The sequence below is a fragment of the Athene noctua genome, chromosome 6, assembly GCF_965140245.1.
Source record: "Athene noctua chromosome 6, bAthNoc1.hap1.1, whole genome shotgun sequence".
NCBI lineage: Eukaryota > Metazoa > Chordata > Aves > Strigiformes > Strigidae > Athene > Athene noctua.
Genome location: NC_134042.1, coordinates 47,769,450 through 47,784,531, shown reverse-complemented (window position 1 = coordinate 47,784,531; position 15,082 = coordinate 47,769,450). Strand labels below are relative to the sequence as shown.

At 47.8% G+C, this 15,082-nt stretch overlaps 1 protein-coding gene across 1 annotated transcript; it reads right to left on the bottom strand.

Annotated features, from left to right (window-relative positions):
* Window positions 1-3,151: 3,151 nt before the first annotated feature.
* On the bottom strand, window positions 3,152-14,644 carry CCDC198 (coiled-coil domain containing 198). The gene is made up of 6 exons (XM_074909349.1): window positions 14,428-14,644; window positions 11,188-11,264; window positions 7,259-7,345; window positions 6,467-6,565; window positions 5,873-6,038; window positions 3,152-3,396 (listed from the first exon to the last, which is right to left on the bottom strand). Exons 1-6 carry the CDS (start codon window positions 14,642-14,644, stop codon window positions 3,152-3,154), a joined length of 891 nt encoding a protein of 296 aa, XP_074765450.1.
* Window positions 14,645-15,082: the final 438 nt, after the last annotated feature.

The window sequence follows — 15,082 nt, the reverse complement described above, 5'->3', positions numbered from 1 at the left end:
GCAGGTAACTCACCCCATCCCAGGATAGACACCACCTGGAGATACCCCTTACTTCTCCTCTCATGCTCTCAGCTATAAACAGAGCAGGTGACTGTTTTATATCAGCTTCACAGTCCTTAGATATCCAGAATTAGATCAGAAAAATCTCACTCTGCTTCCCCACTCTGAAACCTTCCCTCTTGGCTCTTCCTCCTCTGCCTACACATTGCTCTGCACCACTAAAATCAAACCCCATGCAGGTTTCCTCTTCGTTATCCTTTAAAACTCATCCTGCACCCGTGCCTGCCAGGCGGGATGCAGCCATGCTCCCTGGGGAGGCACGCTGGGGTCAAGGCCAGGGGCTCTGCTAAAACACAGACACTGGTTTCTTGGATTGAAGCTGTGTGTGCTCGGTTATGTTGTGGCAAGGTTCACCCTCTCCATAGTTGACTCTAATGAATCAGGCTTCAAATGATGAGATAATATTGAGCATTTGGAATCTATTCGGAGAAAAACAGCTCTGTAAAGTCTTCCTTGCTGATGCACACGCATTGTGGGTTTTTTTTCCATCTTCTGTAATGTGTAGAAATGTCTAAGTTTCACCTATAGTAATAGAGAAAACATTTTCATTCCCAGCCTCTGGAAGGATGTTTGAAAACATGAGAAGAGGATGAGTTGCCATCTGCCTCTCTACAGGTTATGATGAATTAATACAATCAAGAGCAGCACAGTCAAACAATTTTGAGCACCAGGAGTGGGAAGTGGGTTTGCTGATTTTATCGCCTCCATAAGAGCAAATTTTGCACACCATAAATTGATAAATTAATGCTCTGAGTCTCTTCTCTGCACAGTCTGCGATATGGATCGACTGGTCCACATATACTTCTCTGTGGGCAGCACTCTTCCCCAGTGCTGGCAACATGATTATTGGAAAACTAATCAGCTCTATCTGAAATAAATTGCATTTCCACCAATTATAGCTTAATTGTTGACAGATGGGAACACAGAAGGGAGATGTGTCACATCATTAAGAGAACAGGTGTATAGACAAGTGCCAGATTAATTGTTCCAGCCCATTAAATCATTGACCTTTTCAGCATACCCTCAACGTCGAATTCAAAGCTCTCGCAATATTTCCAGCTCACACACGATGACCATGTTTATCTGCAAAGTTCTCAGGGGTGTTTTTAAAACACTCCAGACACGGACTCATTAGCCACAAGCAGTTCTCCTTTCTCATTAAAATAATTTCTCTTCTTCCCCCTTCTCTGCATTGGGGTTTGTTTTCTTGGCTTTTCAGTGAAATCACGCATGGTGTGTGGGATTTCTCCTAAGAGCGGTTTTCTCCATGAAGCTGAGAGACGTGCTGTAATGGGTTATACGTTTAGGGATGTCAAAAAGAGAGAGGTGACATCGGGACAGAGAAGCTCGGTGCTGGGCAGCTGTGCTGAAGGCTCCAGCTTTGATTTGGGACTTTGGCTGTGATTTCTAGCTCCTGCTCTGCCTGCGATTTTCAATAAAGCTTGTGAGAGACAAATAGCTAAATACCATTGAGACTGAGTCAGCCATGAGTGTCCAATTACTCTAAATATGTGTAAAAATGTGTCTCCTGCTCTTTTTCTGGCTATGTAATCCAGGAAGCTGAGGGTGCAGCGCAGACACATCCAAAACAGCTTTGTGGGAGGCAGCACAGGTTTGAGACAGTGATGCAGGACATGTTTCATCTGTCCTGGATAATTGAGAGCCGACTCCAGATCTAGTTATTCTGGATGTCCTGACTGGAAAAATTAAGTTTTCCAGCTGAAGGAAATGAAAGTTGTGTGATGATAATTGTATTTGTTACTCCTGGAGTCCCTGCCCTGTGGCAACGAGGTGATCTGAAGATGTTTTAACCTCTGGTAGTTTTAGAGAGACCAAGTGGAAAGCAACCTGGGGAGACAAGCAGGAGGCAAGAGGAAGAGTTAGCGCCCTTTGCCAGCTCCGCAGCTTCAAATGGAGACAAAATTGATGGTGGGAATCAGACAGGTAATTTTTCCCAGGGCCAGAGCTGATGGTGGGTTCTCTCCCTCCCCTGTGTAGCACCAGTCCCTGATATAGCCAGTTTGTCATGGTAAAGTAACATGACATGTAACCGAAATCTCATTTTATACGTGTGTCTGAATGTGACTTACTATGTTCCACAAAGATGATGCACCTTTAATGTACTTTAATACAAAGACAACCAGGTAGGAGACAGGAGAAATAGGTGAAATTCCCTCTCAGATAATGAATGATTTTATAAGGAAAAGTAGTTAATTTTATGAAAATATACATTTTAGGAGAGACGGAAACTGCAAGAATCTCTTTGATAGATCTGAAACGCTTCATATAACCAACTTTTTTCAATATGCTTGGAAATGTCAGATTGCAACAGGGGCAGCTTGTTCAAATTCTTTGTGGACACAGCAGCCTTGACCAACACCACCAGGGTATGTGTGTGCAGGAGATGCTGGAGATCCCTCGGTTTCCACCATTCCTTGTGCAACACTGAACCCCAGACAGAGAAGGCAAACGAATGAAAGGCAGCTTTTCCAGAAAGTTTTCCATAAACCTGCAGGTTAGTGCTGAAGAAAGTGCATGTATTTCTGTGTCTGGGGCAGGGGAGGGGAGTAAATTTTAAAAAAATGTCAAAAAGGAATTTTAGAAATGCCAAAATATTTATTTTAAAGACTTCTTAAATGAATCGTTTTACTTTGCATTTTAAACTGCTTTTGTGGTTAGGAAAGGATAGAGGGTTAAAAACAAGTTAAACACAAAGGTTGAGTAACCCAAAGGCAAGAAAAACATTTCATTTCAGCTACAACTTAATACTTGGGGTTAACCCAGAATATTTTCTGGCTTCTGCTTGGGTTTTTTTGCCATCCTCCTTCTCCCCCCTTCATTGTTGCTCATTCCAAGCCATTTTCTCCCCAGGTATTTTGATTCAGCCACACAACCCAGACAGTCTTTGCTCACTCTACACCAGTGATCTCCCCGCTTCCAGCGGTCCTTTCCACTGGCCCCTACTCCCAGAAATGCCGCTTACCACAAACATCGTGTCTCCACCCTCTGTCCATCCATCTGGGGGGGGTTCAGCCCCACCAGAGCTGGGCCTTGTTTCTTCAGCACGTCTCTCTCACCTCAAGCCATGCCACTAGAAATCCCTATCAAAGAAGTCATCAAAGAGAGAAATTCTCTCTGTCTTGGTTCTCACAAGCGTAGGTTTGCGGTAAATCTTCTCTTTCCCTTCCCACTCCTCGGAGCTTGTGCTGGAGGTGTCCCAGAACAGATCTTTCCTCTGTGGCTCCCTGCAGAGCCACAAGTTAACCTTCCTGCTCCTGCCAGGAGAGAGTTCAGCCCCATTATGCTGCCTGGAGAGTCTTCCACCCCACATGTTTCCTTGGGGAGAGAAAAAAAAAAAAAAAAAAAAGAAAAAAATTATGATTTTGCAGAGCTGCATGCACAGTTCCCTACAGTTTATCTGGAAATGGCTATGGACAGCTGGAGGCAAGTGAAGAAGTTCCTGAGAGGTACCTGTAAGACCAGATCTGATGCTCAAGGCTGGGCAGGGTAAGGTGTAATATACTCAGGATTGTATTTGTTGAAATTATAGAGTCTGGCAAGAGACAGTATCGTTTTATGCCCAAGCAGAGAGAGCTGAGGTGAAGAAACACAAGGGAATAGGAGCAGCCAAGTCTGTTCCCCTTTCTCCTGGTGAAAGTTCACCGTTCAACAAGTTTTTCACTGATTTAAGCCTTTTTACCCTCAGTGATACATTTCCAGCCTGTGCTGAAGGTTGTCACCTTGTGTTCTGCAAGCAAAGCAGAACAAGGCTTGTGCCTTGGGGGCGTCCGTACAAAGCGGTGGTTGAGATCCGCTTTGATTTCCCTTTTGCTGGGGACACTGAGGTCACCTTGTGTGCCCTGGCATCTCCAGCCCCCCAGCTGCTCCCCCAGCCTGTGCCAACCAGGGCCCTGAACCTTAGATCGGCATCGCGGCCAAATCCAAAGCACCTCAGGTCACCCCTCCAGATCTATTCTATGTCCATTCCTGCTGCTCGCCCGTCCTGAGGCGTGCGGGGGAATGAGAAGCCCCTGCTCAGTGTTTGGTGGCGTCGCTGTCACACAGACCGTGCTGTGCTCCCTCCTGGGCTGCAGCAAGACAATGTGTCCAAGAGGGGCTGAGATCTGTCACCATTAAATGAATTTCACCGGATGCGTTTTTCACATCAGACGTTGAAAGTAACACGGAGCCGTGGCTGGAAATCATCTAACCAGGAACACCTCACCTTAATTACACATCACCCAGAGGGATGTAAATCTGTGATGGAATTACCTGGCTCTGGGCAGTGGGAAGCGGTTTCCATATAAAACTAAACCTAAAAAGTGATTAACCTCAGTGACTGTAACGTTTACCCCGTGGTCATTTAAGGATGGCAGGAGTCCAGAGTCTACACCATGCATACGAATGCAACGTATTGGGGGACCATGCAGTGATGAAGCCAGGAGCAAATCTCTGACAGCTGTTGCTCAAGCAGCTCATTCTTCATTTCTTTCTCCTGTTGAGCATGGTTCCAGCTTCCCAATGTGCCCAAGGGTGCTCTGTCAGAGAAGACTTACTGCAAGGTTCAACACCACAAAATTTATGTGGGTACCTTCCTTCAGTCCTTCATGTGTGTCAAGAAGAGGCAAGGCTGACTGTTTGCCCAAAAAACAGTGTCACAAAGCACCTGAAAATAACCAGCAATCTCAAATCATCCAGATTTTCCTTTTGCTGGAAGGGAACATCAAACTTCCTTTCTCCAGAGCAGAAAAATTTGAGATGTAACCAACCTGGTGGAGTAGGAGAGCTCTTCTGAAAGCCACCCTGCTTGACCCCAGCTGAAGATTTGAACTGGTTGTTTGCATCCCGTGCCCTGGTATATTTTGCCAGGGAGCCACACAGTTGTGTACCCACCGATGACTGCAGCTACCAGGGGTTCAGCCCTGTGCTCCCTCCAGGAAGGGATCGGCTCCGTGCCTGTACGAGGCAATCACTGGGTCAGTGTGGGGCTGGGGCTGGGCTTTGGATCCTCAGCTGAGGACGGATGCACGTTGCAGTATAGACGTTCTGCTAGAGTAACTCACCTCTTGTGCTTGAAGGAAAGCTGGCAGGGCACATTTTCATCAACAACTGCCAACCCTGCCAGAGTGACCACTGTGATGTTGTCATAGCCTACGTCCCCATGAGCACACCCCAGGCTCGGGCAGGAGGTGTTCAGTGCTGGGGCAGAGGACAGGGAGCAAAACCTGGTGGAAGGCTTGAACTTCAGGCAGTTATTTTCTGTTTTATCTTTCTCTTTCACCCCTTTGGCCATCATGTTGGTGGAGCTTCAGATGTTCCCCACCAGCCTGTGTGTTCACCTGAGCAGCAGTCTATATGCTGACCTCCTGGGATGCTTTTGCCTGATGGACCCCCTGACTCTCCAAGGACGTGGGACCCCGGGGACACCCTCTGTGCTCATGCTCAGTTTGCTGTGCAGGGGGTCTGTGGGACAAGCTGAGGCTCTCTTCCCAATGGGAACCTGCTCCTTCAGGGGCCTGGCCCTAAGGACTTTGCTTTTACACCCCTGTGGCTAGTCTGTGGCTCTTAATTCCCATCTACTCAGGTCTGTTTGGATGCTCTCAGGGAAGCACTTGCACCTCATTCTGATGCATCCCAATGCTTTGCTTTATGAGTACATCTCCCAGCCTTCTCCCCTGCCCTGGCTTTTTGAACTTGCACTGTGTTACTGCAGGAGGTGGAGCAGTGGAAGCAACTTCCACAGGGAAAATTTTCTGATGACATTTAAGAGGCTGGCAAATTTTACATCTCCTTGGAAAATTATTCTACTTACCACGGTCATCTCCATGAAAATGCTGATTGTGCTCAGCAGGGATGAGGTCTTGGCTTTCAGCACTGTTGCCTCTCTGAAGAGTGTCAAGAACTTTCTTCGGGCTGAATTCCTTGATTTTTTGTTTATTGATTTTTGCCTCCCTGTGGAGATTTTGCTTCAGCTCTGCCTGGGTTTGCAAACGAGTCATCAACACAAGCAGCAGAGGAGTGAACACGTTTTAACAGCTCGAAGTGGCATATCATTAGGGGGTTGGTGCTGAAAATGATTATGCAGCTAAGTACCTTAACCAGGGCAAACAGCATTTGCCAAACTGGACACATGACAGAACATGACCTGCAGGGAGATTTTTGGTTTGTCCATGGGCCATGACCAAAAGAGGGCAAAGCATTGGAAAAATCAGAAGTAATTACTGATCGCAGGGGCCCTGGGGATGCTCCCCACCTCTCCTTGGCCTGACCCCCTGGGAAAGCTTCATTTGACCTTACCAGCAACAGGCTTTAAGCCTCCTGGTCCTTGGGAGAGACACCAGGGATGGGCAAACCCCTGTCCGAGAGGAGGAGCCCCAGCCTATCCCCAAATCCATCTCAGCATTACCTCTCGGCGCCTGCGGATCAAATCCAGCATCTGCAGCTTGTGCAAGTGCTGCCGCCTTCCAGGGAGGTGTCTTAGGCTTTTCCCCCTCTTCTCCAGAGCCTACAAGGTGTTTAAAAATGTAAATAAATACACCTGCGCTTTCTGAAAGAAAAAGGAACAGCCACCAGCTTGCAAACCCACACCCGGCCCCTCGGGCACTCCCCGGATAAAGGCAGCAAGCGTCTCCCTGAGTAGTCAACTTGCAGAAATTTATCACAGATTTCCACTGTGCTAGCAGTTTATCTCACAGCTCTGGGGCATGATGGAAAAAAATCTTCATTAAAACAATGTATACATGCTTCTGGCCCCCGGGGTGTTACTGCTTTGAGTTGGCTGCTCAAGATAATCTCATGATCCGAAGGGAGGAACCACTTCAGCATGTTTGGGGTTGCAGGGGGTGTTTACAACACACAGCACTGGCAGCCTTCTCCCTGCCAACTGCAAGGGATGAGTGTTCAGGTTGCTCAGCCATTTAAAAAAAGTGGTCCTTAAACCTTTAGCCTCAAAAATATTCAAGGTTCTGGCTCAGCAGATCCATCTCATCCAGGGAACAGTCATGCTGGAGATTCAGAAAATTTCCCCTTATTTTGTATCCTTTCACCCACACACCAGTGTTTCAGCTGGTTCCCGAGCTCAACCAGGGACAGGAGCGCAGCTGGTGTAAAACACCAACTTCTGCTCTTTGGGGTGCCCAAACCCCGAGATCCTGCAGCCGACAATGACCCATGCACAGAGCTCAACCCATGCCCTTACCTTCACTTTTGGGCTTGCAGCCACTTCTTGCTGACTCCAGGGCTTTTCAAGAACGATTGCTTGTGGAGGGCCAGCGGGTTCAAGCCTCTGCAAGTCCCAATATTTATAGTATTCAGCATTGCTTGTTCCACACAATCATAAAACCTGATATGAAACTACCTTGACATTTTCCCAGATCCAATTCTAACCAGGCTGCATGGGATACAGGAAGGACATTGGCATCTCTAGCAGATGTTCAGCAAGACGAGCATCTCCTTTGGTCCTTCAGGAGTGGACAAAACTGGGGAAATCTTCTGTGTTACAGTCAAGGCAGCAAAACCCCAGTTTGACATTAGTTTCATTCCTGTAGGTATTTCTCTTTGAGCTTCAACAGTGCCCAAGGCTCCAGCTAAGACCACTGAAGACAAACCTCAGCCCAGATGGCACCATGTCAAAGCTGAAGCATGGCAAGGTACCATAATTTAATATAAAGACTCATAAACAGGTCATCTGAGGGCAGAGCACAGTTACCTGAGACCCAGAGCCACGTTCTCTCTTTTATGTTGGCCTAAGTAAGACATTTCTCTGCAGAACTCTGCGTGATACAAAGTGCCTTTCCTGGTAGCTAATGAAAGCGGGCAAAGAATTGCTTTACAGACTGCTCTAAGCATGGATCTTTATCTTAAGGAGCTAAGTTGCCTCCTTAAATCATGCCAAACTACTAGATCGTACCAAGTCATTTCATGGCTTGATACTGCTAGTGTCCTTTTCTAGGATGAGAGCTCCATACGGCTTCCATAAAAATTAAGAGGAGCATCATCAAGGACATCATCAGTAAGACCTGACTTACTTTATGTGAGGCATCATTAACTCCTTGATTATAAACCAGTGTCCCATAAATGATGACATGTCTCTGCCTGCGCTGAACTGCTGACAAAGCCTGAGCTGCAATTTTGAAGCATCCTGTAAATCAGTGCAAAAACACAGCAGAAAAAAAAAAAGTCAGGTAAAGGGGGAATTCCCAGTCAGCCCCAAAAGCCAAGTTCACATGTCTCAGCATCAAAAAAACCCTACAAAACTGACTAAGAAGCTTAAAAAATGGCACTAGATGGCAGCAAGTGACACCACAAACTGCAGTCTGGGCTGTGCATCACTCCTAGATGCCACCAAGGCAGCCAGCCCGGGGTGGCTGAGGGCAAATCAACTCCTGCATCTCCCAGTTCATCTCCCTGCGTGTGGCAGGGAAGCCAAGTTTCAGGCTTTCGGCTAAAGTTGTGTCGCAGGTTGAAAAATTGACTCTTTTCTTTTGTCTCTGTGAACCTCACAGGATTTTTCTCTGGAAATTTTCTCAGACCGAAATCCTCTAAAAGTCCTTCAGCAGGCCACGTCATCCTGCTCTGCCGTCTTTGAAAATATTCCTGCAGGGAAAAGGGCTTTTGCTGGTGCAATTTACACTCCCTAACAGCAAAGGCAGAAACATGGTGTAGGATTAACACTGTCATCCTGCAATGAGTATTATCAGTGTTTTAATAATACATAAATATGGCCATAATGGAAATAAGATCAATGTCAAAAAATTACATGCTGGTAGGAGATTTTAAATGAGGCTGGGATTCCACATGATAGCTCACAGAGCATAGCTGGGCTCATTCCAGGTGCTGCTGCCTCATCCTCCCACCAAATCCAGGGATACATTATTCAATAGTTTGTTCTCTCTGAAGCCACCAGTTTTGGCCAGTGCCACAGCCTTGAGTAGAGGGGTTTTAACTGACATTGCCTGGTGGCTATTCTGTTCTTTATTATATTAAAAAAAAAACCTTAATCACAGCAAGGAAGGCTTGGGCAATACAGCCTTGCTTCGGTGGGTTTGCTGCTGTGGAGAGGGTTTGTCACCAAATTTTGGGAAAGTGGAGATGCTCTCAGGGAGGTCTCACAGGGAGGTGAGAATTTCTCCTAAGGATTTGAATTGCAGGGGGTTAGATAGGTGCTTGGGAAGGAAGATGACCAGTGTGGGCAGCTGAGGGGCAGCTCAGTGCTGGGACAACCCAGCAACTACAGGAGGGCCACAGAGAAGCACATTTGGGGCAAATACACCTCTTTCATGGGTTAAACAGTCAATAAGTGTGTTTGCCTCTGTTTATCCCCAGCCACCAAGGACTGTCTCCAGCCACCTAATTAGACTACTGATGGGCCCTCTTAGGGCTCTCTTAGAGGGGTACAACATCGGTCCTTAATTGCTAATTGGAAGTCCTGCCTACATGAGAGCATGGTGGTGGTGGGTTATTCCCAGCAGCTGATCACCTCCCCAGGCAGAACATCCTGCTGCACCTGTGCTTGGAGGGGTCTGCTCATGTTTTCCCCTTTCCCTGCCTGATTTTATTCCTCTGAGCCCTGTTTGCTCTCAGTTTTAGAGCCTCCAGACCTGTACCAAGCAGCAGAGAAGAAATACAGCTGAAAGCTTCAAACAGGGTCTCTGACAGAGAAAGAACTGAGGAGCAAAGTGGGGAAGCTGCAGCTCTGGGGCATCCAGAGTGGGGCTGACGTCCCTCCCTGACCCTTTGTGAGCATCTAGTGAAGGAGGGAGAGCTCGATCTCAGCTAAACACCATCAGCTTTGCATCCTCAACAGCGAGCAGGTAAGAGATGTGAAGTTGGAAGGTGTCGCTGGCTGGTTTTGGAGGGTGTGGAGAAGCAGTGAAAATTCAGAGAAAGAAGAGTGCCTCTCTGAGTTTGGGTTTTAAATAACCTGATTTATGGCAAGAGTTGTCCAGCCCTGGTTAGCCCTGTGAGCGTGTGATGGGGTCTCTCCGAGGGCTGAGCCTCACCCAGGTTTTGTACTGTATATAAACCTCAGTGCAGAAAAATATCGGCACAGAAAATGGATGCAGAGGGGGTTTTGTCACTTTTTGAAAAATGAGATGAAACAACTCTAAGCCTTGTGTAGTATGGTACATTAGCTGTGTTTCTTTTCCTCCTCTGCACTAAATTATATGAATACAAAGATATTTCTGGAGCTTTAGTTATGCTGTGGCGACTCTTGTGTGTGGGAAAACCCTGACTGCCAGGTTGGGTAGAGTCATGGCTTTCAGGGCTTGGAGGGGAAGGGATCTGGGATGTGTGGGAAGGGGAAAGGAAGGAGGTCGAGGAGTGAACACGGGTGTTTTATGTTTGTTTGGGGGGAAACTTTTTTTAATACCTGGCTAGAGAGGGCTATGTGTGTGGACATGCACATGCCATGCTTTTGAGGGGGGGAGGTGAAGGTGTGTGTAGGCACACAGCATGTATAGCGATTCTTGAAACCTAAAATAATTGCTCTGTACTTTCACCAGCCCCTACTGCTAAGCCTATCTGTCTGCTTTACCTGCCGCTCTGCCCCTAAGGTGATGCCAGACCTTGATGGGGTATTTGACCAGAAGAGCTAAAACCAGCCCCACAGGCTGCAAGTTGGATCCCTTCTGCAAAGGGCTTGTTCTTGGCTGTGTTAGCCCCACGGGAGCGCTAAGATTTGGCAGCAGGTACTCAGACACCACAAGGGAAAGTGGGTCATTACAGGAGAGGGGGCCTCATGGCCAGAGCTGGGACATGTGTCCTCGTTGCGGGGTCTCCGTGGCACACCAGGGCTGGCCCGCAAGGCACGACCCACAGAGTCAGTCAGGAAGGCAAAGGCAGGGCCTCGCTGTGTTGTCCCCTCTCTGACTGTTTTTGAAAGATGAAGTCCTTGCCCTTGTGCTAATGAACCAAAAATAGCCTCTCTGTAGTCAGCACTCCTGCCCCAGGTATCAAACCTGGCCCAGTGATCAAGATCATCTGGTGATGGTTATCTAAAGGTAGGACCTCCTATTTGCACTGCTGTAGGATATCTGTGACACATGCCCATGTCCCCAAGCACAAAAGCCCATGTCAGCCAATCAACTGGAGCAACTCGTAGGAAGCTTTTCAAACTCGCCTTACTTGAGGTCTTCGAGGTGGGTGTTGTTTAATGATGCTGGTTTCTCCCTTTTCTGGCACAGTGTTGAAAGCAAGGGGCCCTTAAAGATTAGAGAAGAAATGAACCAAGTTACTTTTGGATGATTATCAACTGCTATCATCAAACCAGGGCAGAAAACCATCGCTGAGTACAGCCTAGCAGTTGATAAGTTGACTAAAGTCTCTCTTGGTGTACTCCAGTAAACACAGGGTATAAATTATTCTATTAGCTGTAGAAATAAAGTGAGGATGTAGCTGTGGTTTCTAACAACTGTATCTGCTGCATACCTCTCCTACTTCCCTCTACAACCCCTCATACATACTACACATGACAATAACCATCCTCAGTATCCCTTATGGTCTCCCCAAGTCCCTGGGGTCCCCGTGTGACCAAGGGTCGTCTTCTCCTCCTGTGGCCTGTGACTATCAGCTGGTCAAGAAACCTGTGAGCTTTGCTGCTTCCTCACTGCCTGCCCTTTTAAAGTAGGGAACAGGCAGCACTTTGGGCCTTTTCTTGCTGCTCAGTCCCTGAGACTTTATTATTGGGTTTTTTTGGTGGAACTGAGAAGTATCTCTGATGCTTTTACTGACCATGGCAGAGCTGGGCTACAGCCAGCCAGTGGATTCAGAAGTTACAGTCAGACAATCAGTATGATCACAGACCCTCATCTTTGGAAATCAGCATGAAATAACATGTTACACCCCAGTGATCACCAGTTAGTTATTAAAGCAGTGCTTTTGCTGAGGCCTGGATGTGATCTGGGCTCTGGTATGTTCTGCACTGGTGCTCTTGAGTGGGCACTGCTGCCTTTTTTTTTTTTTTTTTTTCTTGCACAAATAAATACTTATGTGCAGTAAGTATTTCTTTTACAAAATAGTTGCTCTGTCCCACCTCTTCTCCCCAAAAAACCCTGTCTTGATGCATTCAAATGCCATTGTATACATGGAGTTGAGTGAGGTGCTGCTGAGCCCACATGGTGGGACCCCAAGGTGGCCACAGGAGAGGACAGTTTGGGATAAAGCGCAGGAATTACATTATAGTTGGTGCCAAATTATTTTTCTTTTGAATATAACTATTAAATAACTTGGAGGTCACGTTATGGAGGCTTCAGTAGTCCCTTTAAATGAGCCCCATGGAGCATTGCCAAGGCAGGGCTCTTGGAGAAGAGACAGAAGGTGATGGAGGGTGTTGGGGTATGGGAGGAGATGGTGACTCCATCTGATAAATGATTGCTGAGCACTGGCAATGATTAACCTCTGAGCAAAGCTGCGGCTGCTCTGCACATGCAGGAATGGGCACGTGGAGTGAAAATATACAGCGCGGGTGGCTCCTCCGGAGATGGGCTTCAGCTGCCGGGGAGCACCCACTGAAATAGCATCTTGTAATAGCAAACGGGGGGTTATTAACTTACTGTCTCTCAAGCTGCAGGACAAATGAGTGCAGAGGGAATTTCTAAGGGGGAGGTAAAATGTAACGAGGTGGCTCATGGTGCTGGGAATGTGCGACCCAGCACAGGCTGGGCTGGGGGTGAGGAGAAGCTTGTTCTGGTGAGGTGTATGGCTTTGGGGAGGTTATTTCTGCCTTATGAGGCTTGATGGTTTGTGTTGTGTTTGGGTTTTGGTTTTTTGTGTTTTTTTTTAATTATTCCCTCTTATCCTATCCATGCATGTGTGTTACAGGAGATTTGCCCTTATGTTGTACAGATACAGAACTGGGAGCCAAGTGCTTGCTGTCCTCCAACCTGCCTAGTCCTGGGGCAGGGATGTTCCCTGGCACACCTGCACAATCCTGGTGGGGACGGACCATCATCCCTCCCACCGAGGGATCACGGGGCACAAGCTGAAGTTATTCTTGTGAATTTTATTTTTTCCCCTTGCATTTTAGCAGCAGGAGATCCTCCCCTCCCCAGTGGAGGAATCAGGATTTAACACAAGCCGAAGTGAACCCTCATAAACCACATAAAACCTATTCTCTTGGAGGCTTTGCTTATTTAGAGAGCAGCTCAAACTAATACATTGCTCAAGCCCTCTTGAGCATACTTTTTTTTTTTTTTATTTCTGAAATGAAAAGTAATAGAAAATGACATTTATTGAAGAGGTTTTAAAGTTTTTTATAAAAGTAGATAAGTTTTACAAGCACTTGTTAAATACCCAGTGATGATAATTTTCCAGAGCAGGAACATTCGGTTGTTCTTTATGTCATGAAGTACTTTAAACCCCCTGTTGTACAGCCAGGCCTGATGCGTATTTGCCCCAGGACCTCTGGCTCCAGGAGCATCACTACTATTACGCCAGAGGTTTATTTGCTTCACCTTTTCCTGATGCCTCTCAGTGGCAGATCCTGAGGGAAATATCCAGCCCCTGGTGAAGCAGCGGTGCTTAATGCTGCTTGGTGTGTCAGAAAATTATTTCTGGAAATGGAAAAGGAGGGTGCTGAAGCTGCAGATCCTCCTTCCTCTGCATCGCCCTTTCTCAAACCACATGGGCGTTCATGGGGGTTTCTTCCTACGCTCCCCTAACGTGGCTGTGGGAAGCCGTTTGTCACCACCCAGCTCGCTGTACGGAGCTACGCATCCACCTGCAGACGGGTGCAAACCTTCTGCCTCACCTCCGAGAAGAGTTTGGGTATGGATGGAGTTTAAAGCCTCCTGCGAAAGGCTGTGGGAGAGGCTGCACGATGCCACTTGCAGAAAAACACACACAGCTACGCTATTCACTGCCTTCTGCCTCTTGGCTTATGGAAATCAGCCCTGCGCAAGACATGGCTATAATTTATTTTAATGATGAATTTTACCTGCTAGGCACATTACCCAGGATCTAATTCTAATTAAGCTAATGATATCGATATGCCCAGTGGCAGCAGGTGAGCAGGGCGGCTGTGTAACCGGGAGTTATGGGGCTGCTGTACGAGGGCGTGCTGGGATGCAGGCATGGCAGGTGGATGATGGGGAGTGGGGCTGTTCCCAGGGGGACGACTGACGGGAGTAAGGAGCATGGGGTCTGGGCCCTGGGGGTTGAGATGCTTGCCAAAACAGGCTGGGGGAAAAAAACCCAAGTTTTTCCAAAGCTAAAATGTCCTGGAAATGGCAAAAATCTACTGATGTAGAATGGTGTGTGCACAGACCTACACGCACCCTGCACCGCAGTAAGCAACCCCCCAGCCCCAGCTGATGCCCCCGGGTCTCTGCCCTGCGCTCTGCAATAATTCACGGATGACCCCCTTACCTGCAGCGGCTCTCCCGTACCAGGTCTCCCGGAGAGGTGGAAGTTCAAAGTGAAAGGTGGGTTCTCCCCACTCGGCCCTGGCTGGTGGGTGCAGGCTGGGCTCTCCCAGCACGCTGGGCAGCCGGTATGGAGCAGTGAGAGTGGGCAGGTCCTCCCCGACAGGCATTGGTGCCACCTTGGTCACCTTGGGGTGCGCCTTGGAAGAGCTCAGGCCCATTCTGCAGCACGGCGGCTTTAAAAGGAGGAAAAACCCCTCGTGCACCTTCCTCCCTGAACATGGAGGGATCTCTGTGAGTGACTGCTGGGCCCAGGGAGCTTCCTGCCAGCTCCCACGTCCTTCCCGGGTCGGTTAAACATTGACCTGTCCCTGGTCATTCCTCCATGGGGAGGAGAGGTGGCTGCTGCTGACAGAGAAGTGGCAAGCAGCTCGGAGAGGCAGCACCAAGCCCTGGGGAAGCTTTATTTTTTTTTTTACCTATGAGTGATTTTCAACTATGGGCACCACCTCAGGTGGCTGTTGGCTGACCTGGAGGTATTTCTACAAGCAGATCTTGCTAAATCTTCAGGTTTTGGAAGGAAATTAAATCCTTGGAGCACCAGAAGGGTTAAAGCATCTCCCACCCTGAGTGGGAGAGGCAGACTGAGGACAGGGGCT